The sequence below is a fragment of the Nicotiana sylvestris genome, chromosome 8 (genome assembly GCF_000393655.2).
Source record: "Nicotiana sylvestris chromosome 8, ASM39365v2, whole genome shotgun sequence".
In the NCBI taxonomy this organism is placed as follows: Eukaryota; Viridiplantae; Streptophyta; class Magnoliopsida; order Solanales; family Solanaceae; genus Nicotiana; species Nicotiana sylvestris.
Genome location: NC_091064.1, coordinates 207,378,111 through 207,403,599, shown reverse-complemented (window position 1 = coordinate 207,403,599; position 25,489 = coordinate 207,378,111). Strand labels below are relative to the sequence as shown.

Below are 25,489 nucleotides of genomic sequence, written 5' to 3'. Positions count from 1 at the left end.
GCGTTATTGTTCAGGGTTACAACAGAATTATAAACCAGATACCTTAATAGTAGTGATAACTTCAATAGGGGCGGAACTAGCATAAAGGATACGAGTTTGACTGAACCCATTTGCTTAGGTCAAAATCATATATTTGTTTTAAAAAATTCATTAAATACATACAAATTATTAATTTTATAGCTCGGTAACTTAGATTAAATACAATCCTAAACTCATAAAATTTAAATCTTGGCTCTGTCTTTGACCTTCACTAGTCTAGATCCGCCTCTGCTCATACTCAAAGTTTGCCTCTCATGAAAAAATAAAAAAATAGTAGTAACATTTACAAATCTTGTAATGTTAATTTAATTTGGATAATTAAATGAGTGGTTGTATCAGCAGTTCATAAACATCTCATTCACTAATTCATAAATATCTTTTCTTAATCAGCTTTCCACTTCATATGTTCATGGCATGGATTTCCACAAATGTTGGAAGTCAAGATGCAAGTTGCTCATTTGTGTAGCCCACCACCAATATTCAGTCAAGGACTCCAAAAATTAAAGGGATTGTTACCTAAATAGCCGCCAAATATAATATTTATTTTTCAAGCCGATATATATAGATTACATATTGATTATACATAATTATGTATATATAGAAATGACCAAAGCAGTACACATTACTGCTGAAAAAGAAGAAGGCATGCTAGTAGTTAAGTTGTTGCTCTCTCTGACTATCCGTTTTCAATTATATTTTCTTACTGATTTGCTAAAAAGAGAATGATATATTTATATATACAAAAATAATTTAATGTTAAATTATTTATTTTACTCCTAGTAAGAAGACTTTAAAGCTCTACAAATATTATAACGTATCTACAACCATAATTTCAAAAGTCTTCCTTTTAAAAAATCTAATAATTATCTTGAAGTATAAGAGTATTTATCTATAAGAGTATTTATCTATAGTACTTTTAACTCTCTCTTGTAAATGTGATGGCCCCTTGTTTTTAAATGAAATTCTACGTTCCAAGGCTTTAAAAACCTCTTTTAGTATAACCTCGATTTGCGTGCGCAGTCCGAGTGCGTAGCCGGAAAGCTTATATGTGAAAATCTGTGAAAAATGATAAATTTTGACGATAAAATGAATTAATTTGACTTCGGTCAACGTTTTGGGTAAACGGACCCGGACCCGTGATTTGACGGTCCTGGAGGGTCCGTAGGAAAATAAGGGACTTGGGCGCATTCCCGGAATCGAATTCCGAGGTCCCAAACCCGAGAAATGAATTTTTGAAGAAAATTATTTTCTGAAATTGTTTATAGAGTTTGGAAATTAATTTTGATTAGAACATGTTGGTATCGGGCCCGTATTTTGGTTCCGGCGCTCGGTACATGTCTTATATATGATTTAAGATGACTCGGTGAAGTTTGGTAAGAAACGAAATCCGTTTGACGTGATTCAGACCTTAAATGCAAAATTTGATGTTTAAGAAATTTTGATAAATTTCATTGATATTGAGGTTTAATTCGATATTCTGATGTTATTTTGGTAATATGAGTACACAAATAAGTTCGTGGGATATTTTTGAAGTTGTGTGTATATTTGGATTGGAGCCCCGAGGGCTCGGGTGAGTTTTGGATAGGCCACGGGGTGCATTTGGAACTTAGAAAAATTGCATAATTTTAGGTGGTGTGCCCAGGCCTGCAGGCTTCGCAAATGCGAAGGCTGAATCGCAAATGCGAAACCAGCCCAGGCCTGCATTGGCTCACAAATGCGAGATTTTCTTCGCAAATGCGAAGATTTGCCAATGTACTAGTGATCGCAAATGCGACCTATGTATCGCAAATGCGAAATTTTCGCAAATGCGAAAGTTCAGCATTTCTGAAGGGGTTCGCAAATGCGAACCCTGTTTCACAATTCCCATGTTAGCAAAGGTCGGGGTTCGCAATTGCGAACCCATGTTCGCATTTCCCATACCTGCGACCTGCAACTTTATACTTAGACGATTTTAAACCCATTTTTCACATCTTTTCAAAACACAAACTCTATTGGACGATTTTCCAAGAACAACTCTTCTTCCAAATCAATTGTAAGTTAATTTTAACTCATGTCCTTCAATCATTAACATCTTTTAACATGATTTCAACTCAAAATCAATGATTTTCATGAGGGAAATTGGGTGTTTTGGGTAGAACCTAGGTTTTTCAAAAATTAGGGATTTGGACCTTGATTTGAGGTCCAATTTCAAAATAAATTATATATTTGGGTTCGTGAGGGAATGGGTAATCGGATTTTGGTTCGAACCTCGGGTTTTGACCATGTGGGTCCGGGGGCAATTTTTGACTTTTTGGGCAAAACTTTGGGAAATTCATTCTAATGCATTCAAATTGATTCATTTAGCATTTATTGATGTAATTAAGTAACTTGTGACTAGATACAAGCGAATTGGTGGTGGAATCGAGGGGTAAAGCTATAATTGAATCGTGAATTGTGTTCGTGGCATCGAGGTAAGTGTTTGGTCTAACCTTAGGTTGAGGGATTAGGAGTTGTGTCCTATTTGCTATTTTCTTCTTGTTGAGTACGACGTATAGGCATGGTGACGAGTATCTATACGTTGGTGTCAAACATGACCATGCGTCTTATATTGTGATTTTCATGACTTTGTTGTATTATTCATGCCTTGGTGAAGATTTCTATTTGTTGTGTAAAGTTGTGGAAAGAATTGTGACCTATAAACATTGAGGAGCGTTGGCTCCAGTTGTATAATGAATTGTGAAAGTATAAGTGATAATTGAAACTCTAGAGTATTGGTTCGAGTTGTGAAGTAAAAGTGAGAAAGAGAAGAGATCATTATGTTGCCCCCTTGCCGGGCTATTGTTAAGTTGAGGTTCCCTTGCACTGTGTTCTTAATTGATATTACGGATGTTTAGGTTGTGATTCTTTGTGTTGGTGTTGTAACGAGTTTGGTTATAGGTGAGGTAGTTAGATGTCGTAACGAGTGCTGAGGTAGTTAGGTGTTGTAACGAATTTGGTTATAGCTAAGGTAATTAGGTGTTGTAACGAGTTTGTTATAGCTGAGGTAGTTAGGTGTTGTAATGAGTTTGGTTATAACTAAGGTAATTAGGTGTTGTAATGAGTTTGGTTATAGCTAAGGTAGTTAGGTGTTGTAACAAGTTTGGTTATACCTGTTCTCCCTTGCCGGGATGTTTGTTTCAATATTATTGTTCCCTTGCCGGGATTCCTTATGATTATTGTTGGCTTGTAAATGGGAGCGGGTGGTACGCCTACCACAAGATATAATGAAATGGGAGCGGATGGTACGCCTATCACGAGATAAATAAAATGGGAGCGGGTGGCATGCTTGCCACGAGATAAATGAAATGGGAGCGAGTGGTATGCCTACCACAAGATAAATGAAATGGGAGTGGGTGTCACGCCTGCCACGAGATAAATGAAATGGGAACGGGTGGCACGCCTGCCACGGGATATAATGAAATAGGAGCGGGTGGCACGCCTACCATGAGATATAATGAAATGGGAGCGGGTGTCACGCCTGCCACGAGATACAGGAAATGGGATCGGGTTGCACGCCTGCAACAAGATGTGAAAAGAAAGTGAAATCTGCCTTTGTTTTTCCTATTCTTGGTAGTGGTTGGATTTTGATTCCTTTATAGTTCTCTTGATATTTTGTTTTACCTGTTATTTCCCGAAGCATGTTTCCCCTCCCATTTTTACTTGTTTATTGCCGTATTTCTTTTCCGCTATATATATTTGAAATGCACAAGTTTATTTGGTAGTTTGGTCCTAGACTCGTCACTACTTCGCCGAGATTAGGCTAGGCACTTACCAGCACATGGGGTCGGTTGTGCTGATACTACACTCTGCACTCTTTTGTACAGACCCCAGTGTTGTAGACTTCGGACCTCAGTGAGATTGCTGAATCTTGTTCATCAGTCGACCCGAGGTAGCCCTGTAGGCGTTTGTAGGCCTTGGTGTCTCCTTTTATCTACCTTTATATTTCTTACATGTATTTCTAGAGATAGTGTTGTATTTAATTCTTTTAGACCTTTATTTATAGTATTCTTAGACCATCTGTGAAGCTGTGTCACCAGTTCTGGGTAGTTGCGACTCAAACAGTTGTATTAGATATTCATGTTCAGATAGCTTATTGTTTCTTTCTTCCGCTCGTGTTAAATTCTGCTATTTAAATGTTATTATTTTGAAATTGTTAATGAATATAAAATGGGTAAAAAGTTCACAGACAAGCTTAGTAGAGTTTGAGGGATCAGTACGGAGACGTTTGTATTTATGCCCCAGAGGCTACAGAGTTAGGAAAAGTTTCACTTTTATTCTTCCCTGTCATACGATTTTGTTCTCTCAAGGCTGAATTGAAACCTCTACTCTTGTCCTTTCGCGAATGGCAAGGTCATGTACCGCTTCTTCAGCCGAGCAGCAGCACAGAACGGTGATAGATCAACTATGTCTTCGGAGGCTTTGTGGAGGTTGGATAAGTTTCATCAAGCTCTTCACGACTACTTTCAGCGGTGCATCCTCTGAGGATCCTCAAGATTTTCTAGACAGTTGTCATGAGGTTCTCAGGAACATGGGGATCGTAGAGACCAATGTGGTCGATTTTGCTACTTTTCGCTTGTCTGGATCTGCCAAGGCCTGTTGGAGAGATTATTGATTGGCTATACCAGTTAGGTCATCAGCTTTGACTTGAGAATAGTTCACACAACTATTTCTAGAAAAGTTTCTCCCAATCACCTAGAGAGAGGCCTATCAGAGGCCGTTTGAGCGTCTCTAGCAAGGTTGTATGACTGTTACTCAGTACGAGATTAGATTCATCGACTTGGCTCATCATGCTCTTATTATACTTCCCACTGTGAGAGAGAGAGTAAGGAGGTTCATTGAGGGACTCATCCAGCTCGCTCAGTTATCTAGAGGTGGAGGTAGAGGTAATAGAGGTGGAGGTAGAGATGCTAGAGGTGGAGGTAAATGTATTAGAGGTGGAGGTACATGTACTGTTCTGGTTTGTGGTAGAGAAGTTTTGGTTTTATTTTGCGACGTATCTGGTCATGCATAGGTGATTCTATTGTGGTGGATCGCGTCTATTGTTCATGTATAGTGGTTATTGGAGGTCTTGAGACTCGTATAGATTTGCTTCTTCTGGACATGGATGATTTCGGTGTCATATTAGGGATGGACTGGTTATCACCTTACCACTCTATTTTGGACTGTCATGCCAAGACTGTGATCTTAGCTTTGCCGAGTTTGCCTCGTTTAGAGTGGAGAGGGACTCCTAATCATTCTACCCATAGTGTTATCTCTTTTGTGAAGGCTCGGCGTATGGTTGAGAAGGGGTGTTTGGCCTATTTGGAATATGTTCATGATTCTAGTGCTAAGGTTCCTTCTATTGATTCTGTGCCCGTTGTTCATGAGTTTCCTGAGGTTTTTCCTTCAAATCTACCGGGTATGCCACCCGACAGGGATATTGACTTTTGCATTGATTTGGCTCCGGGCACTTAGCCCATTTCTATCCCGCCGTATCGTATGACCCCGCCTGAGTTGAAAGAGTTGAAAGAGCAGTTGCAAGACTTGCTTAAGAAGTGTTTTATTAGACCCAGTGTTTCGCCTTGGGGTGTGCCAGTGTTGTTTGTTAAGAAGAAGGATGGGTCGATGATGATGTGTATTGATTACCAACAGTTGAACAAGGTTACAAGTAGGAATAAGTATCCATTGCCGAGGATTGATTATTTGTTTGATCAGCTTTAGGGCGCCAAGTTATTTTCAAAGATCGACTTGAGGTCTGACTACCATCAGTTGAGGATTAGGGCATCCGATGTCCCTAAGACAGCTTTCCGCACTCGGTACGGGCATTATGAGTTCTTAGTGATGTCGTTTGGGTTGGCAAATGCCCCAACAGCTTTTATGGATTTGATGAATCGAGTGTTCAGCCCTTACTTGGATTCGTTCGTGATAGTCTTCATTGATGACATTTTGATTTATTCCCACGGCCGGGAGGAGCACGAGCAGCATCTCAGAGTAGTTCTCAGACCTTGGGGATAGTCAGTTATATGCTAAGTTCTCGAAGCGTGAGTTCCGGTTGAGTTCAGTTGCATTTCTGGGTCATGTTGTATCAGTAGAGGGTATTCAGGTTGATCCGAAGAAGATTGAGGCAGTCAAGAACTGCCCTAGACCAACATCAGCTACAGAGATTCGGAGTTTCTTGGGATTGGTAGGCTACTATCGTCGGTTCGTGGAGGGGTTCTCATCTATCGCAGCCCGATGACCAGGTTGGCCCAGAAGGGTGCCCAGTTCAGATGGTCGGAGGAGTGTGAGGTGAGCTTTCAGAAGCTCAAGACAGCTCTGACTACGGCACCAGTGTTGGTTTTGCCTACAGGTTCAAGGCCTTATATAGTCTATTGTGATGCATCTCGTATTGGACTTGGTGCAGTGTTGATGCAGGATGGCAAGGTCATTGCATATGCTTCGCGGCAGTTGAAGATTCATGAGAAGAACTATCCGGTTCATGATTTAGAGTTGGCAGCCATTGTTCACACATTAAAGTTTTGGAGGCATTATCTGTATGGCATGGCATGTGAGGTGTTCACGGATCACAAAAGTCTTCAGTATTTGTTCAAGCAAAAAGAATTGAATTTGAGGCAGAGAAGGTGGTTGGAGTTGTTGAAAGATAATGATATCACCATCTTATATCATCGGGGAAAGGCCAATGTGGTGGCCGAGGCTCTAAGTTGGAAGTCAGCCAGTATGGGCAGTCTTGCTTATATTCCGGTCGGTGAAAGGCCACTTGCTTTGGATGTTCAGGCTTTGGCCAATCAGTTCTTGAGGTTGGATATTTTTGAGCCCAACCATGTGTTAACTTGCACAGTCGCTCGTTCTTCATTATTAGAGCGTATCCGAGATCGGTAGTATGATGATCCCCATTTGTGTGTCCTCAGATACACGGTGCAACACAGAGGTGCCAAGCAGGTTACCTTAGGTGATGATGGTGTTTTGAGATTGCAGGGTCGAGTTTGTATGCCTTATGTAGATAGGCTTCGGGATTTGATTATAGTGGAGGCCCATAGCTCCTGGTACTCTATTCATCCGGGCACCACGAAGATGTATCAGGATTTGGGGCGGCATTATTGGTGGCGGAGAATGAAGAAGGATATCGTTGCATATGTGACTCGGTGTTTGAATTGTCAGCAAGTTAAGTACGAGCATAAGAGTCCTGGTGGTTCATTTCAAAGGATTGAGCTTCCCGAGTGGAAGCGGGAGAGGATCACTATGGATTTCGTTGTTGGACTCCCGTAGACTCGAAAAAAGTTCAATGCAGTATGGGTTATTGTTGATAGGCTGACCAAGTCAGTGCATTTCATTCCTGTAGCAGTCTCCTATTTTTTCGAGAGGTTAGCTGAGATCTATATCCGGGAGATTGTTCGTCTTCATGGTGTTGTCACGACCTTAACCCCGAACCTGGTCGTGATGGCGCCTCTCGTGAAGACAAGGCCAACCAATTTAACACAATTCACCCATTAAGCAGTTAAATAACATAAAGATACTTTAAACATGATTTAATAGCAATATTTAACGGAAATAGAGATAACAAAACAGAAACCCAACCCGACACAGCCCTAACCGGGGTGTCACAAGTCATGAGAAACTAAGGATCCTGATACGAGTCTACTAAATGCAATATCTGGTACAACTGTTTGAAGAACATAGAAATAATAAGATAAGGGAGACACGGGGGCTGCGGACGCCAACAGCTACCTCGTAGTCTCCGAAACACCGCCTGGACTGGAAGGATCAACACTTAGAAGCGAGACCTGCTATGCCTGAATCTGCACACACGGTGCAGGGAGTAATGTGAGTACTCCGACCCAGTAAGTAATAAATATAAATAATGACTGAAAGTAAGAAAACACGTAAAACACAAGGCATTCTATACCGAAGCAGTAAAATCACTAAAAATTAGTAAATCAGTGAAGAATCAAGTAAAATCCCCTTTTCAGCAGGTAAAACGAGTAATTAACCAGTAAATAACAAGTAAAAGTTCGCCCCTCGAGCTCAGTATCAACAAAACCGCCCCTCGGGCAACATCTCAGAACAGTACCAGGCCCTCGGGCTCAATCTCAGAACAATGCCAGCCCCTTGGGCTTAATCTCACATCACAATGGGTACTTGCGCTCACTGGGGGTGTACAGACTCTGGGAGGGCCCCCTTACGGCCCAAGCGCAATATCAAGCCATCTCGTGGCATCAAATCTAGGCCCTCGTCCTTATGTCAATCAAGCCACCTCGTGGCGTATATATGTATCTCAGGCCCTCGGCCTCATATCAGTCAAGCCACCTCATATCGTATATACGTATCTCAGGCCCTCGGCCTCATATCAGTATCAATGTATCCTCACATCTGGCCCTCGGCCGTACGCAGTCCGAAAATCATCACAAGCCCCTCGGGCATTAGTAAAACAATAGTTCTCAGCCCAAAACATCATTTAAAATATAATAAGTCTCAAAATTGAGTAAAAATGGCTGAGTATTAAAACAGTGGAAAACAACATGACTGAGTTCATGTAATAAGTCAAAATAGTGATAAAAATCCACGAAGGGTTCAAATAGTTGGCACAAAGCCCAAATATGGAAATCAGCCCAAATCATGATGATAGCAAATAAGTTTCAGTCAAATACGCGGTAAAATCATCAATCGGGACAGACCAAGTCACAATCCCCAATAGTACACGACCCCACGCTCGTCATCAAGCGTGTGTCTCACCTCAATATAGCACTACGATGTGAAAATCCGGGGTTTCAAACCCTCATAGCATCATTTACAATTCATTACTCACCTCTAACCGGCTAATTCTCTAGCTCGCGACGCCTTTGCCTCTCGAATCGGCCTCCACGCGCGTCGAATCTAACCAAAATTAGAACGAATACGTCACAATAATCTAAGGGAACAAAGCCCATGCGAAAATATTTGAAAAATACCAAAAATCCTAAAATTAGCAAAACCCGAGCCCCGGGCCCACTTCTCAAAACTTAGAAATTTTCACATCATTAGTCCTTATCATCCCACGAGCTCATATATATCAAAATTTCTCAAATCCGACCTTAAATGGTCCTTCAAATCCCAATTCAAAAGTCCAAAATCCTAAGCCCTAGTTCTTCCATTTTTAGCTTAAGTTCCATGATTTTTTAGGTAGATTTCACAATAGAATCGAGTTTTAGGTCCGAAATTCTTACCTCCAAATGTTTCCCCTTGAATCCCTCTTTAATCTCCTTCAAAAAGCTCTCAAAATGCTCAATTATGGAGGAAATGAGCCCCAAAATCGCGGATGAAATGACTTAAAACATTCTGCCCAGGCATTGTCGCATCTCGCATCTGCGACTCAAGAACCGCTTCTGCGATACCGCATTTGCGGTCTTCCATCCGCTTCTGCGGAATTCATTAAACCAGCCACCACCGCATCTGCGAACTCCCTTTGCATCTGCGATTCCGCAGATGCGATCCCAATAGCAGCTTCTGCGGCCCAGCTTACCTGACCCCTTTCCGATTCTACGCCCAACTCGCCGCTTATGCGGCACCGCACCTGCGGCCCCCAAACCGCAGAAGCGAAAACACCAGAAGCAGCAAAAATCTGCAATCTCTCAAGTCTCAAAACTTCTCGTTAGCCATCCGAAATTACCCCGAGGCCCCCGGGTCCTCAACCAAAAGCACAAATATAACTCAATACCTTATTCAAACTTGTTCCAATCGTCAAAACACCTCAAACAACATCAAATCTACCAAAGCATACCGGATTTAAGCCTAAGTTTCTAAAATCTTCCGAAATACGCTTTCGATCAAAAACCCAACCAAACCACGTCCGAATGCCCTGAAATTTTGCACACACATCCCAAATGACACAAGGAAGCTACTGCAACTCTCGGAACTTCATTCCGACCCTTATATCAAAATCTCACCTATCAACCGGAAATCGCCAAAATATCAACTTTGCCAATTCAAGCCTAATTCTACTCCGAATCTCCAAAAGCAATTTCGATCACGCTCCTAGGCCATAAATCACCTCCCGAAGCTAACCGAACCATCGAAACTCACATCCGAGCTCTCTAACACATAAGTCAACATCCGGTTGACTTTTCCAACTTAAACCTTCGTAAAAGAGACTAAGCATCTCATTTCTTACCAAATCCTCTCCGAACTCAAACTGATCAACCCGATCACATAAAACACAGATAACGAAGCATAAAGAAGCAGAAATGGGGAAAATGGAGCGGTAACTCATGGTACGACTGGACGGGTCGTCGCATCCTCCCTAACTTAAACAAACGTTCATCCTTGAACGAGTCAAGAAGCATACTTGAAGCCTCAAAATGTGAGGATATATTTTCCGCATCTCCCGCTCGGTCTCCCAGGTAGCCTCCTCTATGGGCCGACCTCTCCACTGCACCTTCACTGAAGCTATATCCTTGGACCTCAACTTCCAAACCTGACGACCCAAAATAGCTACTGGCTCCACATCAAAGGTCAAATCATCATCCAACTGAACCGTGCTGAAATCTAGAACATGAGACGTATCCCCAATATACTTTCGGAGCATCGAAACATGAAATACCGGATGCACGCTCGACAAGATGGGTGGAAAAGCAAGCCCATAAGCCACCTCCCCAATCCTCTGAAGCACCTCAAAAGGCCCAATAAACTGAGGACTCAATTTTCCTTTCTTCTCAAATCTCATAACGCCCTTCATGGGTGAAACCTTCAATAGAACCTTCTCGCCAACCATGTAGGACATATCTCGAACTTTCCTATTAGCATAACTCTTTTTCCTCAACTGCGTTGTACGAAGCCTCTCCTAAATCACATTCACTTTCTCCAAAGCATCCTGTACCAAATCATTCCCCAATAGCCTAGCCTCACCGGGTTCGAACCAACCAACTGGAGATCTACACCGCCTCCCATACAAAGCCTCATATGGAGCCATCTGAATACTCGACTAGTAGCTGTTGTTATAAACAAACTCTGCAAGCGGTAGAAACGCATCCCACGAACCTCCAAAATCAATAACACAAGCATGCAACATGTCCTCCAATATCTGAATAGTATGCTCAGACTGTCTGTCCGTCTGAGGATGAAAAGCTGTGCTCAACTCCGCCTGAGTACCCAACTCTCTCTACACGACTCTCTAAAACTGCAAAGTAAACTGAGTACCTCTGTCTGAAATGATGGAAACCGAAACACCATGCAAACGAACAATCTCCCGGATATAAATCCCTGCCAACTGCTCTGAAGAATAGGTAGTACACACAGGAATGAAGTGCACGGACTTGGTCAGCCGATCCACAATCACCCAAATAACATCAAACTTCTTCATAGTCTGTGGGAGTCCAACAACAAAGTCCATAGTGATCCTCTCCCATTTCCACTCAGGAATAACCATCTGCTGAAGCAAGCCACCCGGTTTCTGATGCTCATATTTCACCTGCTGACAATTGAGACACCGAGCTACAAATCCCACAATATATTTCTTCATTCTTCTCCACCAATAGTGCTGCCTCAAATACTGATACACCTTTGCGGCACCCGGATGGATGGAATACCGCGAGCTATGGGCCTCCTCCAAAATCAACTCCGAAGCCCATCCACATTGAATATACAAATCCGGCCCTGCATCCTGAACACCCCATCATCACCGATGGTCACATCTCTAGCATCATCATGCTGAACTCTGTCCCTAAGAAAAAGCAAATGCGGATCATCATACTAGCACTCTCTGATGCGATCATATAAGGAAGACTGAGAAACCACACAAGCCAACACCCGATTGGGCTCTGAAATATCCAACCTTACAAACCAATTGGCCAAGGCCTGAACATCAACTACAAGAGATCTCTCCCCAACTGGGATATATGCCAAACTCCCCATACTCACTGCCTTTCGGCTCAAAGCATCGGCCACCACATTGGCCTTGCCTGGATGGTATAATATAGTGATATCATAATCCTTAAGCAACTCCAACCATCTCCGCTGCCTCAAATTAAGATCCTTTTGTTTGAACAAATGCTGAAAACTGCGATAATCAGGGAACACCTCACAAGATACGCCATACAAGTAATGCCTCCAAATCTTCAATGCATGAACTATGTCAGCCAACTCCAAATCATGAACGGGGTAGTTCTTCTCATGGGGCTTCAACTGACGAGAAGCATAAGCAATAACTCTACTCTCATGCATCAACACACAACCAATCCCAACTCTCTAAGCATCACAATACATGGTATATGAACCTGAAGCTGATGGCAAAACCAATACTGGAGTTGTGGTTGTCACACCCCTTTTTACCCCTCCAAGAGATAAGTGTAAAATATTATGGATTGTGGGTTAAAGAGCTTTTCCAATTAAAGTGACAAATTTGAAATAGGTATTACTTTATTTACAGAGTCACCACTTGGAATTGATTTTTGCTGGTGTTCCAAGTCACCTTTTATTTGAATCCCCATTCAAAGGAAGGTTTGACTTTATTATTATTGGTCTACAAAAATAAAGTCCGGGTAAGGAATTCTGTTGACCGGGGAGAAGGTGTAAGACATTCATTGAGTCCCGTGGTTCTAGCACGGTCGCTTTATTGACTATATTTGGCTTGTTAACTTGGATAAACTGTGATTTATTTGATTTTTATGCTTTTCTTATGTCCGTTTTTATTTATTTTAAAAAAAAATAAAGAAAAGATTTGAATAATAATCTACAACTTAACTAGTGAGAGAAAATTATTGTTATGAGTACTAATTTAAAAGATGAGAGTAATGAGGGAAAATTATTAATTGACATTGCTTAAAACTAGTAAGATGTGAGCTTGTCTTGACATTTAATGAGGCGGCCCACTATTGGGTTGATGGAGTCAAATGGGCTCATGTCCAAGACAAAATCCAAAGCCCATATGCTTTTGGACTTTAAATCTGCAGATATGGCCTTTTAAAGCTATGTTACAGATTTGGCCCTATCTTGCTATTTGCAATCCGTAGCCAACTATTTACAAAAATAAGTTTACAGATTGTGTTTCTAATCTACAACTTAACTACCTTACTAAATAAGTATTTTTTAAGATATAAAAAAAGATTATTGGGACTCTAAAATATAATAATAATAATAATAATAATAATAATAATAATAATAATAATAATAATAATAATAAAAACTTAGCTTGTTGACAACAAAGGGACAAACATGGCTATAAGGGTTCAAATTTTAATATATACGCTCCTTTCAGACAACCAAAAGCCAGTGGACTTATATCTAATGCTTTGCAAAAATAAAAATAATTAAAGATGTTTAACATAATTTAATTAACTAACATATCGTTATAACATTATCAAACATTCATGAGCATATAAAAATGAATTACAATAGAAGGATGAAGCTACTAATATTTCCCAGCGTCATTATCTTTCATTCCAACTCGATTTTATGAGTTTACATGGTCCAAAAATTACCTGGATAACAGAAAGAAGAACAAATACAGCAGAGTCAGCTCTTTCCAAAATCAACAGCAAAACAATTAAATGGGCAGCAACAATAGCAAAAGACAGCGACAACCAGCAGATTCAAACCTAAGAAAATAAACTAGAAATACCCTAGCAAAATAGTACAATTATGTAACTCCAGAAAAATCTTTCAAGACCACTCTATTTTTCTTAAACAAGTTTTTCACTTAAGAATCAACTCACAAAAGTTGCTAAGGGATATTATAGCTACTGATATTTTTCTCTTTTTTGTGTGTAGAGCTCTCTCAGTATGATGGAGTGTCCTCCTATATATCAAAACAACCAACTATTTCGAAAAATTAAAAATCAATCTTTTTGACAGATTTTTCTACAAAATCTGCTCTTAAATTCAAAAGGCCAGACTTTCTGGTTCAAATCTTGTCAAGTATTTCAATTAAAATCTGCTCTCCACTATTCAAAGACAAACTTTTATTCAAACACTGTCCAAAGGTCTACATTTTCTTACCAAACAATTTGACTTTTGAGTGTTGTACTCAAAGAGTCTTGAAGCAGTAAATAAACAACCAAACAAGTACCATATACTCTTAAGTATTTTTCACTACCTCACTTTTATCAACACAAAATTATTTTACTACTTCAACAAGTGCAAAAACATAAAATTTAACATTTCAAACTTCAAAAACTAATGCTAAAATAATTAATAATAGACAAAAATAAAATCTGAAAAAATAAAAATAAAATAAAAAAAATCAGCCATGAAAAGGAATAGGATTTTTACCATTTTACAATTCAAGTGGCCAAAAAAATGGTGGTATACCAAAAGAGGGTGTTCGGGGAGGTTGCCGAAATTTGGCCGGATTTTGGTCGCCGGATTTTTGGGGTAGAAATTGGAATCAATATGTAGGTCTTAAGGAGTTTCATCCATTGATGTAGGTATTGTGGAATGGTAGTGGCCGGAGCTTCAAGAATTTGGGGCAAAAAAATGGCGGTTAAAATTTCCTAGATTTAAGATTCAAGGAGTTTGAGGGGGTTTTAAAGAATTTGGTTTGGAGATATGGAAAGATGAGGTGTTGGAGATTACATGGTGAAAATTTGGGGCGGATTGGAGGTTGGCTGCCGCCGGTGGGGGATTTCCGACGGCGGCGATGGGGCGGCGGCGGTGGCTTGGGGGGAGAGAGAAGAGAGAGTGATGAGAGGGAAAGAAGAGAGAGGAAATAAGGGGGAATTGGGCAAATTTTTGGGGATTTTAGGCTTTATATACCTAGGATGAAGATCAAACAAGGACCGTTGGATTAAATCAAGATGGGTGGATGAGATTGAATCTTGTCACTTAACCAAAACGATGTAGTTTCAAGACAAAACTACGTCGTTTTAAGATCTTGTTGGCAGCCCCCTTTTGGGCCGGATTTGGGCTCTTTGGGCTCAAAATTTGGGCCAATTTTGGCACAATTTTAATTAAATTACGCTAGCTCAATCCCTACCTCATTTATCAAACCATTACTCAACTCTTAAAATCTATACATTCAAATAAGAACAAACACACACGCACACACACACACATACATATATATATATACAAGGCAAAAATTAGGCATTTATAGATGCCCCTCTTTGCTCGAGAACATGAAGAATTTTCGTGCAAAGACAAATAAATGCCATGGATAATTTTTGCTCACGTTCACTCTAGTGGAAGCATTTTGAAAAGGCGGTGACCGAACCTTGCTTCTGAGGTTGCCTACATATCCTTGGCTATAAAGGAATCAGGTCAGTGTAGTTCTGGGAAAATTTGGTAGGTGGGACTACCGGACACTGGAGTTAAGACTGCTGTTGCTGTTGCTGTTGCTGTTACTCTTACCGTTACTGATTCTTACATCAAAAGAAAAAGAGAAGAGCACTACATATGTCTGCAAACTAAGAGTACAAAAATTCCTATCCACGTGTCTTCCGGAGTCAAATCTTGATTCTTGACCTGCTCGCTTGTGTTGACCTTAGATTGGATCTTAACTCTTTTGAAGAAAAGATTATGACTCAATCTCGATGGCTTGCTTTCTGGATCAGAATTTGAGACGATGAATCTCGAGAAGCTGGGCTACTGACACATTATCAAAGCTAAACTCCGACTATCTTGTGATTGAAGGATCTGATGAGAAACTGAAACTGCAAGCTTTAATCGTCACTTGTGCTATACGGCAGAGCCTGCAAAGCATTCAAAGACAAACAAAAACGAACAAAATTTTTCTGTCCCAGTCTAGCAATAGAAAATTTTTGTGAGTTATTAGGGAAATCAGTCAATTATCTAATTTATTGAAAAGGCATACAGAAACAGTAGTAAAAACTAGCTAAAAAGGGATAAAATTTGGTAACGAATGATTGTGTAACCAGGGATCGGTACCCCGTACTACTGAAAGGAAATGTAATTAGGGGCTGGTACCTTCTCTTACTAGAAGGAAATAGAATCGAGTGTTAGCATAATGTATTATTGATAAAGTGTTGAATCCTTCTAGGTGAAAAAATGTTTGATCTGAGTTAAACTGTATTAAACAAACTGAGTGAAGATTACTTCTACCCGGTACTACGAACTGGATCCCCCTAGGCGAAATGGTTCTACCTGGGTTAAGCTACGTAAAACACCCTGAGCGAAGAGTACTTCTACCCGGAAACTATGAGCTAGATCCCCCTAGGCGAAACGGTTTTACCTGAGTTAAGCTACGTAAAACACCTTGAGAGAAGAGTACTTCTACCTGGAACTATGAGCTGGATCCCCCTAGGCGAAAAAGGTCCTACCTGGGTTAAGCTACGTAAAACACCCTGAGAGAAGAGTACTTCTACCTAGAACTATGAGCTGGATCCCCCTAGGCGAAAAAGGTTCTACCTGGGTTAAGTTACGTAAAACACCCTGAGCGAAGAGTACTTCTACCCGGAAACTATGAGCTAGATCCCCCTAGGCGAAATGATTCTACCTGAGTTAAGCTGCGTAAAAACAACCTGAGCGAAGAGTACTTCTTCCCAGAACTATGAGCTAGATCCCTCTAGGCGAAACAGTTCTACCTGAGTTAAGCTACGTAAAACACCCTGAGCGAAGAGTACTTCTACCCGGAACTATGAGCTGGATCCCTTTAGGCGAAATGGTTCTACCTGAGTTAAGCTACGTAAAACACCCTGAGCGAAGAGTACTTCTACCCGGAACTATGAGCTGGATCCCCCCAGGCGAAAAAGGTTCTACCTGGGTTAAACTACATAAAAATAACCTGAGCGAAGAGTACTTCTACCTGGAGCTATGAGCTGGATCCCCCTAGGCGAAAATGGTTCTACATGGATTAAGCTAATGTAAAATACCCTGAGCGAAGAGTACTTCTACCCGGAAACTATGAGCTGCATCCCCCTAGGTGAAAGGATTCTACTTGAGTTAAACTGCGTAAAAACAACCTGAGCAAAGAGTCCTTCTACCCGAAACTATGCGCTGGATCCCTCTAGGCGAAACGGTTCTACGTGAGTTAAGCTACGTAAAACACCCTGAGCGAAGAGTACTTCTACCCGGAACTATGAGCTGGATCCCTCTAGGCGAAACGATTCTACCTGGGTTAAGCTACGTAAAAATAACCTGAGCGAAGAGTACTTTTACCCCAAGCTATGAGCTGGATCCCCCTAGGAGAAAAAGGTTCTACCTAGGTTAAACTAATGTAAAAACAGGAGGTGTGAACAATAGTGATGTATGCCGAAAGTAAAAGAAATAATGGAGATTTTAAGGAGCTTACGTTTGGTGACATTCGTTCTTTTAGAATCACAATTCTACATGCTTTGTTCCTGCTTCAAACAAAGAAAAATTTATGAGTTTTCAAAGTGGTGGTTGGTTTGTAGCCTTGATGCCTTGAGTAGCTTGATTCACGGCCACTGCTGTCGAAGAACCGATTCTGTTAGTGTGGTACCGAGATGCTTTGCTGCTCTATATCATTTTCTAGAGACCTTGGATTTATAATATTAGATGTCCATGGTACCGCTACCCTTGTCTCTAAGGCAAGGCTATTTTTCTTTAAAATCAAGCCCAGTTGTCTTGCACTTAGTATCAGTTTGTGTCCGTAGTGCTTTATCGACTTTTCTTATGAAGAAGGTCTTGCTTAGGCGACTTTTTCAATTTCTTTGAGACACTTTGTTTGCCTTATCAAATGAGATCACAGATGGATTCGTGCCTTCGTCAATGCATATATGCCCTAAATTGTGCTCGACATTACGGGGAAACTGTAGCCAGTTTTGCAACCCTTTCTTTGCTTCGATTTTTATGCGAGATTAGATCGAAAGGGACTCAAAGAAAAATTATGGGTAAAAACAGAATACTAATTGGAAGCAAAAAGGACTGTGCTTAAACAAAAGGTGTCCCTTTCGGGGGAAGTAATATAGAGACTTATCTGGAGGTATGTGCCGACTTTAATGAACCATGACATGCATTTTGGACTGGACGCCTGATCCGACTGAGTTGTCTAATTCTCAAAATCCGCCGCAAATGTTCATCTTGAATTTGTCTTGGTTGTGCTCATGTCGGAGAATCAAAGACCCTTATTCGGCTAGTAGCGCCCTTTGCAAGTTTTTGCTAACTAACCTCTCTCATTTCTCTACTAACCGTCGCCTTATGGTGACCATCTAAGTTTTCACCAATAAGACTCTCTCATTTCTCTGCTCACTGCCACCTTATAGTGCCTGTACAGGTTTTCACTGATAAGACTCTCTCATTTCTTTTTTCTTTTTTTCTTCTTCTTTTTTTTTGACTAAGATATTGTATGAGGGAGGTTATCCAACGCCTTTGGCCTGGGGACTTCAATCATTCTTAAGAAACATCGATCAGAAGTTCTTGAAAGGTAAAAAGGCGAAATGAACCTTGAACTGAATTACAACTTTTGGAATCGTTTTTACAGAAAAACCGTGAAATAAAACAAACTTCTGCCCCAGTTTTGGAGTATTGGGAATATGGATTTTTTGTTCTGATGGGACCGAACCCAGGGTAAGGCTGCCTACGTATCCTTTCAGAATCAGGTCGAACGTAGTTCAATGATTCAGAGATTTGTTGTTTTTTTACAAGTACACAAGTTCCAAAAGGTAAGAAACAAAGAAGACAAATACGGCTCAAAAGGATTAACAAAAAGGGTGACACCTATTTAGAATAGCGAGCAAATGATAGCCTTCGCCACTTCAATCTGAGAAAATCAATGCATGAAAATTCTATAATGGGTATATATTAGACATAATATGTTTTGACTGCATCTGTGTTAATAGTCATGTCTGGTACTCGTCTTTCTTCATCTACCAAGTGCAAGGCACCTTTTGATAACACTTTCTTGATGATGTAGGGTCCTTGCCAGTTCGGGGCGAACTTTCCTTTAGCTTCTATCTGGTGCAGAAAGATGCGTTTCAAAATCAGCTGGCCTACCTCAAACTGCCTTGGGCGCACTTTCTTATTGTAAGCGCGTGCCATTCTTTGCTGTTATAACTGGCCGAAACATACTGTTGCTAGCTGTTTTTTATCGATCAACATCCGTTGTTCTAATCGGGTTTTGGCCCACTCAGTGTCTTCAATCTCTGATTCCACAATAATTCGGAGAGAGGGAATTTCGACTTCAGCTGGTATTACAGCTTCAGTTTTGTATACATGTAGATACGGAGTTGCGCCAACAGATGTGCGAATAGTCGTACGGTATCCCAAAAGAGCAAAAGGCAACTTTTCATGCCATTGCCTGGAACCTTTGATCATCTTCCTAAGAATCTTCTTGATGTTCTTGTTTACCGCTTCAACTGCTCCATTGGCTTTTGGCCGGTAAGAGGTAGAATGGCGATGCATGATTTTGAATTGTTCGCATACCCCTTCATCAAATGACAATTTTAAATTGGCTGCATTGTCAGTGATAATAGTCTTTGGGATACCAACGCGACAAATGATGTTGGAGTGAACAAAGTCTACCACTGCTTTCTTGGTGACTGCTTTTGAAAGTGACGGCTTCCACCCACTTGGTGAAGTAATCCATTGCAACCAAAATGAATCTATTCCCATTTGAAGCCTTTGGCTCGATCGGCCCAATAACATCCATTCCCCAAGCAATGAAAGGCCAAGGAGAGGACATAGGATGCAAATCCAAAGGAGGCGAGTGAATCAGGTCACCATGAATCTGGCACTGGTGACACTAGCGAACAAATCTGAAGCAATCTCGCTCCATGGTAAGCTAGTAATACCCTGCCCGTAGAATCTTCTTCGCTAAAACATATCCATTCATGTGAGGTCTGCATACCCCTGAATGCATTTCACTCATGATCCGCTCTGCTTCTGTAGCGTCTATGCATCTCAACAAGTTTAAATCTGGGGTCCTCTTGTACAGAATTTCCCCATTCAGGAAGAAACCACTGGCGAGTCACCTTATAGTTCTTTTTTGATCTTCTTTGCCATGCTCTGGATATTCTCTTGTTTTCAGGAATCATTTTATGTCATGATACCATGGTTTACCATCTGGTTCTGTCTCGATTGTGTTGCAGTAACCGTGTTGATTTCGAACTTGGATTCTAGTGGATCAATATGAGTGTTGCCTGGATAAGGGAGCATCGAGGCTAGAGTAGCCAAGGCATCGACTAGCTCGTTGTGAAATCGGGGAATGTACCTGAACTCGATGGATTTGAATATTTTGCTCAAATCTCGCACACATTGTCTGTACGGAACAAGTTTGATGTCTCGAGTCTCCCATTCGCCTTGGGCTTGCCAGATAAGCAAGTTAGAATCTCCCATAACCAATAGTTCATTCACATCTAAATCAATGGCCATTTTCAAACCTATGATACAAGCTTCGTATTCTGCGGTATTATTGGTACAGAAGAACCAAAGTCGGGCCGTTGTAGGGTAATGATGTCCAATAGGTGATATGAGGATTGCCCCGATCCCAACTCCTTTGATATTGACAGCCCTATCAAAATACATTTTCCATACAGGGTGATCGTCTGGAACCATTTCCTCTATTGAGTTGACCTCTTCATCTGGGAAGTATGTGCTAAGTGGCATGTACTCATCATCAACTGGATTCTCTGCCAAATGATCTGCCAAAGCCTGTGCTTTCATCGCAGCACGAGTGACATAGACGATGTCAAACTCTGTGAGTAGGATTTACCATTTTGTGAACCTGCCACTAGGCTTTGGCTTTTTGAAGATGTACTTCAAAGGATCCATTCTGGATATGAGGTAAGTAGTGTAAGCGAAAAGATAATGTCTCAGGTTCTGAGCGACCCAAGTCAAGGCACAACATGTCCTTTCTAAAAGGATGTACTTAACCTCATAATCGATGAACTTCTTGCTCAAATAATAGATTGCCTGTTCCTTTCTGCCTGTTGCATCATGCTGCCCCAGAACGCATCCAAAGGAATTATCCATCATTGATAGATATAAAAATAAAGTCCTACCAGGTTCAGGTGGGACTGGTACAGGGGGTTTTGACAGATAATCTTTGATCCTGTCAAAAACTTTTTTGGCAATCCTCTGTCCATCTGGCAACGACATCCTTTTTCAGCAAATTAAAGATGGGATCACACTTGGTTGTGAGCTGAGCAATGAACCTACTGATGTAGTTCAACCTCCTGAGCAAACTCATGACCTTCGTTTTGTTCTTTGGGGGTGGTAGATCTCGAATGGACTTTATCTTAGATGGATCCAATTCGATGCCTCTCCGGCTAACTATAAAACTGAGGAGTTTCCCAGATGGAACCCCGAATGCACACTTGGCTGGATTAAGCTTAAGGTCATACCTACGAAGCCGTTCGAAGAAATTTTCCAAATCACACACGTGATTGGCTTGTGTCTTTGATTTTATGATGACATGGTCGACATATACTTCAATCTCTTTGTGCATTATGTCGTGAAAAATGGTGGTCATGACCCTCATGTAAGTTTCCCCTACATTCTTTAAACCGAATGACATGACCCTGTAACAATAAGTACCCCATGGCGTGGTGAAAATGGTCTTTTCTGCATCATCCTTATCCATTAGAATTTGGTGGTACCCAACATAGCAATCCACAAATGATTGGATCTCATGCTTTGCGCAATTATCTACAAGAATGTGGATGTTTGGAAAAGGAAAATTGTCCTTTGGACTAGCTTTGTTCAGGTCCCTATAGTCGACACAAACTCTGGTTTTTCCATCCTTCGTTAGCACGGGCACAACATTTGCCACCCAGGTGGTGTATCGGACAACTCTAACCACATTGGCGCTTAGTTGCTTCATTATTTCTTCTTTGATTTTGTCGCTCATGTCTGTTTTAAATTTTTGTTGCTTTTGTTGGACTGGTGGAAAACCAGGATACGTAGGAAGCTTATGAACCACCCGATCAATGCTTAAACCCGGCATATCTTCGTAAGACCAAGAAAACACATCTCTATATTCAAATAAAAGTTGAATCAAGATATCTCTGGTTTTTTGTTCAGTGTGTATGCTTATCTTCGTTTCTCTAACTTCTTCAGGACTTCCGATATTAATCGTCTCAGTTTCATTGAGGTTTGGCTTAGGCTTGTTTTCAAATTGTTACAACTCTCTTTTTATTTCCTCAACAATATCATCTTCCTCATAGTCAACCTCTTGATGTGTTATTTCGATATTAGACAGCTTTTCAAGATCTAGGCATGAATTCCGCATGCATGTCATGTTATTAAAGCCAACACTAACAAAACTGAAATGAAAATAAAATGACAGGAATTAGGAAAAGGAAAAGATAGGAAACTTAATAGGAAACTGAATGCATTTTATTGAATTCGCAAAACAATCATCCTGAGATATTTAGATTACAACCCAGAAAGTAACCCAAAATACAAAAAAGAAGCTGCAAAAGCAAACTACCAAGACTCCTTCCTTGTGGGGAGAGGAGTTGCTTCCCAGTTGGTGAGCGTGGTGTCTGGGTTAATTAGTTGCACATCGGCACGACTAATGCCTTCACCAGCCTGGATCATATTCACTTCAGAAAACATCTCGCTGAGGTCATGGCAAATTTCATCAATGTTTGCATGCGCCGAGGAATTTTGACCATCTCAGAGTCGTGGCTTGACAAAAGTGTAGAAAATATGAGGGATAGGCTGTTGCAAGACCCATCTACTCTTTTTGCGGTGTTTGGATTTGTTTTTGTCTGCTTGTGTTGGCCTGAAGCCTAAGCCAAAAGTACCCTGGTTGCCTAACGGAGAAATAGGCTCTGAAATTCCTTGCAATGATGCCCCCAAACCTTTTCCTCGCTCATAACCTTGTCTCATCATAACCGTAGCCACCATTACAGATGTGGCTGAAAGATGAGGATGCAGAATGTGCTTTCCTTCCTCGATATGGTCCACAACAACCACTTCAAAATCTTGATAGACAATGGACTCAAAACCTTTCTTGGCCTCAATACAGGGGATTAACGAGTCTTTATAAACGGAAGACTCGTCTTCTCCATGAATAATAATTTCTTGCCCGTCATGTTCGAATTTGAGCATCTGGTGCATGGTGGATGGCATAGCTCGGGCTGTATGGATCCATGGCCTTCCAAGAAGAAAGTTATAAGAAGTGACCATGTCCACTACTTGGAAAACAATCTCAAAGTCCACCGGCCCAATCGTCATGGTGAGGTTGATTTCCCCCATGGTATCTCTCACTGAGCCATTGAAAGCACCGATGCGAACATTACTGGGTCGGATTCTGTCCGTATTGATCTTCATGCTTTGCAAAGTAGAGAGAGGGCATACATCTACACTTGAGCCTCCATCAACCATGACTCTCTTTACATAATGCCCCTCACATTTGACCATCAAGTTCAAAGACCTATTGTGCCCGGCTCCTTCCTCGGGAAGTTCATCATCGGTAAAAGAGATTCTGTTTACCTCAAAAAATCTATTGGCCATATTCTCTAACTGATTCACTGTGGTCTCCTCTAAGATATGTGCCTCATTCAGGACCTTGATTAGTACACGAGCATGCTCTTTGGAATGTATGAGCAGAGATAGTAGAGAGATTTGTGCGGGAGTCTTTCTTAGCTGGTCAATGATTGAGTAATCCTGAGCTTTCATTTTCTTCAAAAACTCTTCTGCCTCTGCTTCAGTGACTAGCTTCTTTACCGGCAATTGGCCTTCTCTGATTTGCTTGGCCTTTATCAACTCTTCTGGAGAATAACACCTTCCCGATCGAGTCAAACCTCTAGTTTCCCCCACTTCCTCTATGATTTGCTTGCCTTTGTAGGTCATTACAGTTTTGTTGTAGCTCCAAGGAACAATTTTCGTGTTTGTCACAAGGGGTTGCACGACAGGTTTGATTATGATCGGCTCTGTTATGCCATTCGTACCACCCCGATTCTGCCTTGTGACAGGGTGGCCTCCAAGGAAATACAACCTTGGGCTTGGAACATTAGAGCGAACCTCTAACCTCGAGACCTTGGGCACAAATAAAGTTACCTTTTCTGAGTTCGGGGCACCTTTCACTATCAACTGCATATCTCAGCTTGGTCTTATTTCCATACTTGTTCCTTCTTGAATTGCTCCCACTGTCATTTCTGTTTGGACGACCGGCTTGTATTCCTGATCTCGGCCAATCATTCCCACGAAATGAACATCGTTGTGTGCCAACAATGGGTTGTTTGTCACATTAGGAGGGTCCTTGCCATTCGTTACTACAATCAATTTTTCAGAAATGAGTCTTTCTATGGCTCCTTTCAGAGTCCAACAGTCATCGGTGCTATGCCCTGGGGCACCTGAATGATATTCACATCTAGCATTTGCTTGAAATCCATGTGAATTTGGATGCATATGGTGGGGAGTGATGGGTCTAATTACGCCCATTTGCTTCAGCTTCTGGAATAAACTAGAGTATGATTTAGCCAATGGAGTGAATTTTTCTGTCGGCCTTTGCTCTCGGCCATAATCCTGTCTGGGACGAGCATTGTAGGGTGCCCAAAATTTTTGTTGCTGAGGTCGGGGGCCCCTTGGTGCTAGTGCCCGTACCTGTTGATTAGGAGGCCGAGCATATGATTGAGCATTGAACACTGTATATTATGGTAGGCCCACACAGTATTGAGGAATTAGTGGGGGATAGTAATGTTGAGGGTAGATGGATCGTCCCTGCTGAACTTGCACATAAGGGTGCGATGCCCCTCTTTGAACTTCCCTACATCCTGAAGTCATCATAGAACCTTCATCTCTCTTTTTCCTATTTGCAAAACTTCCCGACCCATTTTGGATCGCTTGGGTGGTGGCTTTGAGAGCAGCCTGACTTACAATCCTGCCAGTCTTTAGGCCATTTTCGACCATTTCCCCTATCTTGATTGCTTCAGCAAAAGGCCTACCCATTGCAGACATCATGTTTTGGAAATAATCAGGCTCTTGAGCCTCCAAAAAGACAGTGATCAACTCATGATTATCCATGGGTGGCTTAACTCTGGCCGCTTGCTCCCTCCACTTGATGGCGTACTCCCTAAAGCTTTTCGTTGGCTTTTTCTTCATATTGGATAGGGAATTGCGGTCTGGTTCAATATCAATGTTGTATTGGAATTGCTTGACGAAGGCCTGGGCCATGTCATCCCAAACATGCCAGTAAGAGATGTCTTGGTCAATGAACCATTCAGAAGCTACCCCCACAAGGCTTTCTCCAAAGTAAGCCATCAGCAACTCTTCCTTTCCTCCTGCACCCCTCAGCTGGTTGCAGTACCTTTTCAAATGGGTGATAGGGTCACCGTGTCCATCATATTTCTCAAATTTTGGGGTCTTGAACCCTCGTGGCAAATGGGTGTGAGGGAACATGCATAGATCACTGAATGAAACGCTTTTGTGACCACCTAGTCCCTATATGTTCTTTATATTCTGTTCAAGACTTTTCATTTTCCTGGGCATCTCATCTGGCTCAATCGTTGTGGCAGGCTTTTCATTTTCCACTGGTTATTCGTATCGAGGAATCTAATTGTATGGAGCCGAGACCCCAAAAGCCATATTAGGAGAATAACATTGTCCATCATAAGCATGA

The 25,489-nt window shown here is 41.3% G+C and overlaps 2 protein-coding genes across 2 annotated transcripts; both read right to left on the bottom strand.

The window, feature by feature from the left end:
- Positions 1-18,723: 18,723 nt before the first annotated feature.
- LOC138876288 (uncharacterized) lies at positions 18,724-19,533 on the bottom strand. Its single transcript, XM_070155200.1, has 2 exons — positions 18,991-19,533; positions 18,724-18,876 (listed from the first exon to the last, which is right to left on the bottom strand). The coding sequence occupies exons 1-2, from the start codon at positions 19,531-19,533 to the stop codon at positions 18,724-18,726; spliced, it is 696 nt and encodes a 231-aa protein (XP_070011301.1).
- Positions 19,534-19,956: 423 nt separating this feature from the next.
- LOC138876287 (uncharacterized) lies at positions 19,957-20,583 on the bottom strand. The gene has a single exon (XM_070155199.1). It carries the CDS (start codon positions 20,581-20,583, stop codon positions 19,957-19,959), a length of 627 nt encoding a protein of 208 aa, XP_070011300.1.
- Positions 20,584-25,489: the final 4,906 nt, after the last annotated feature.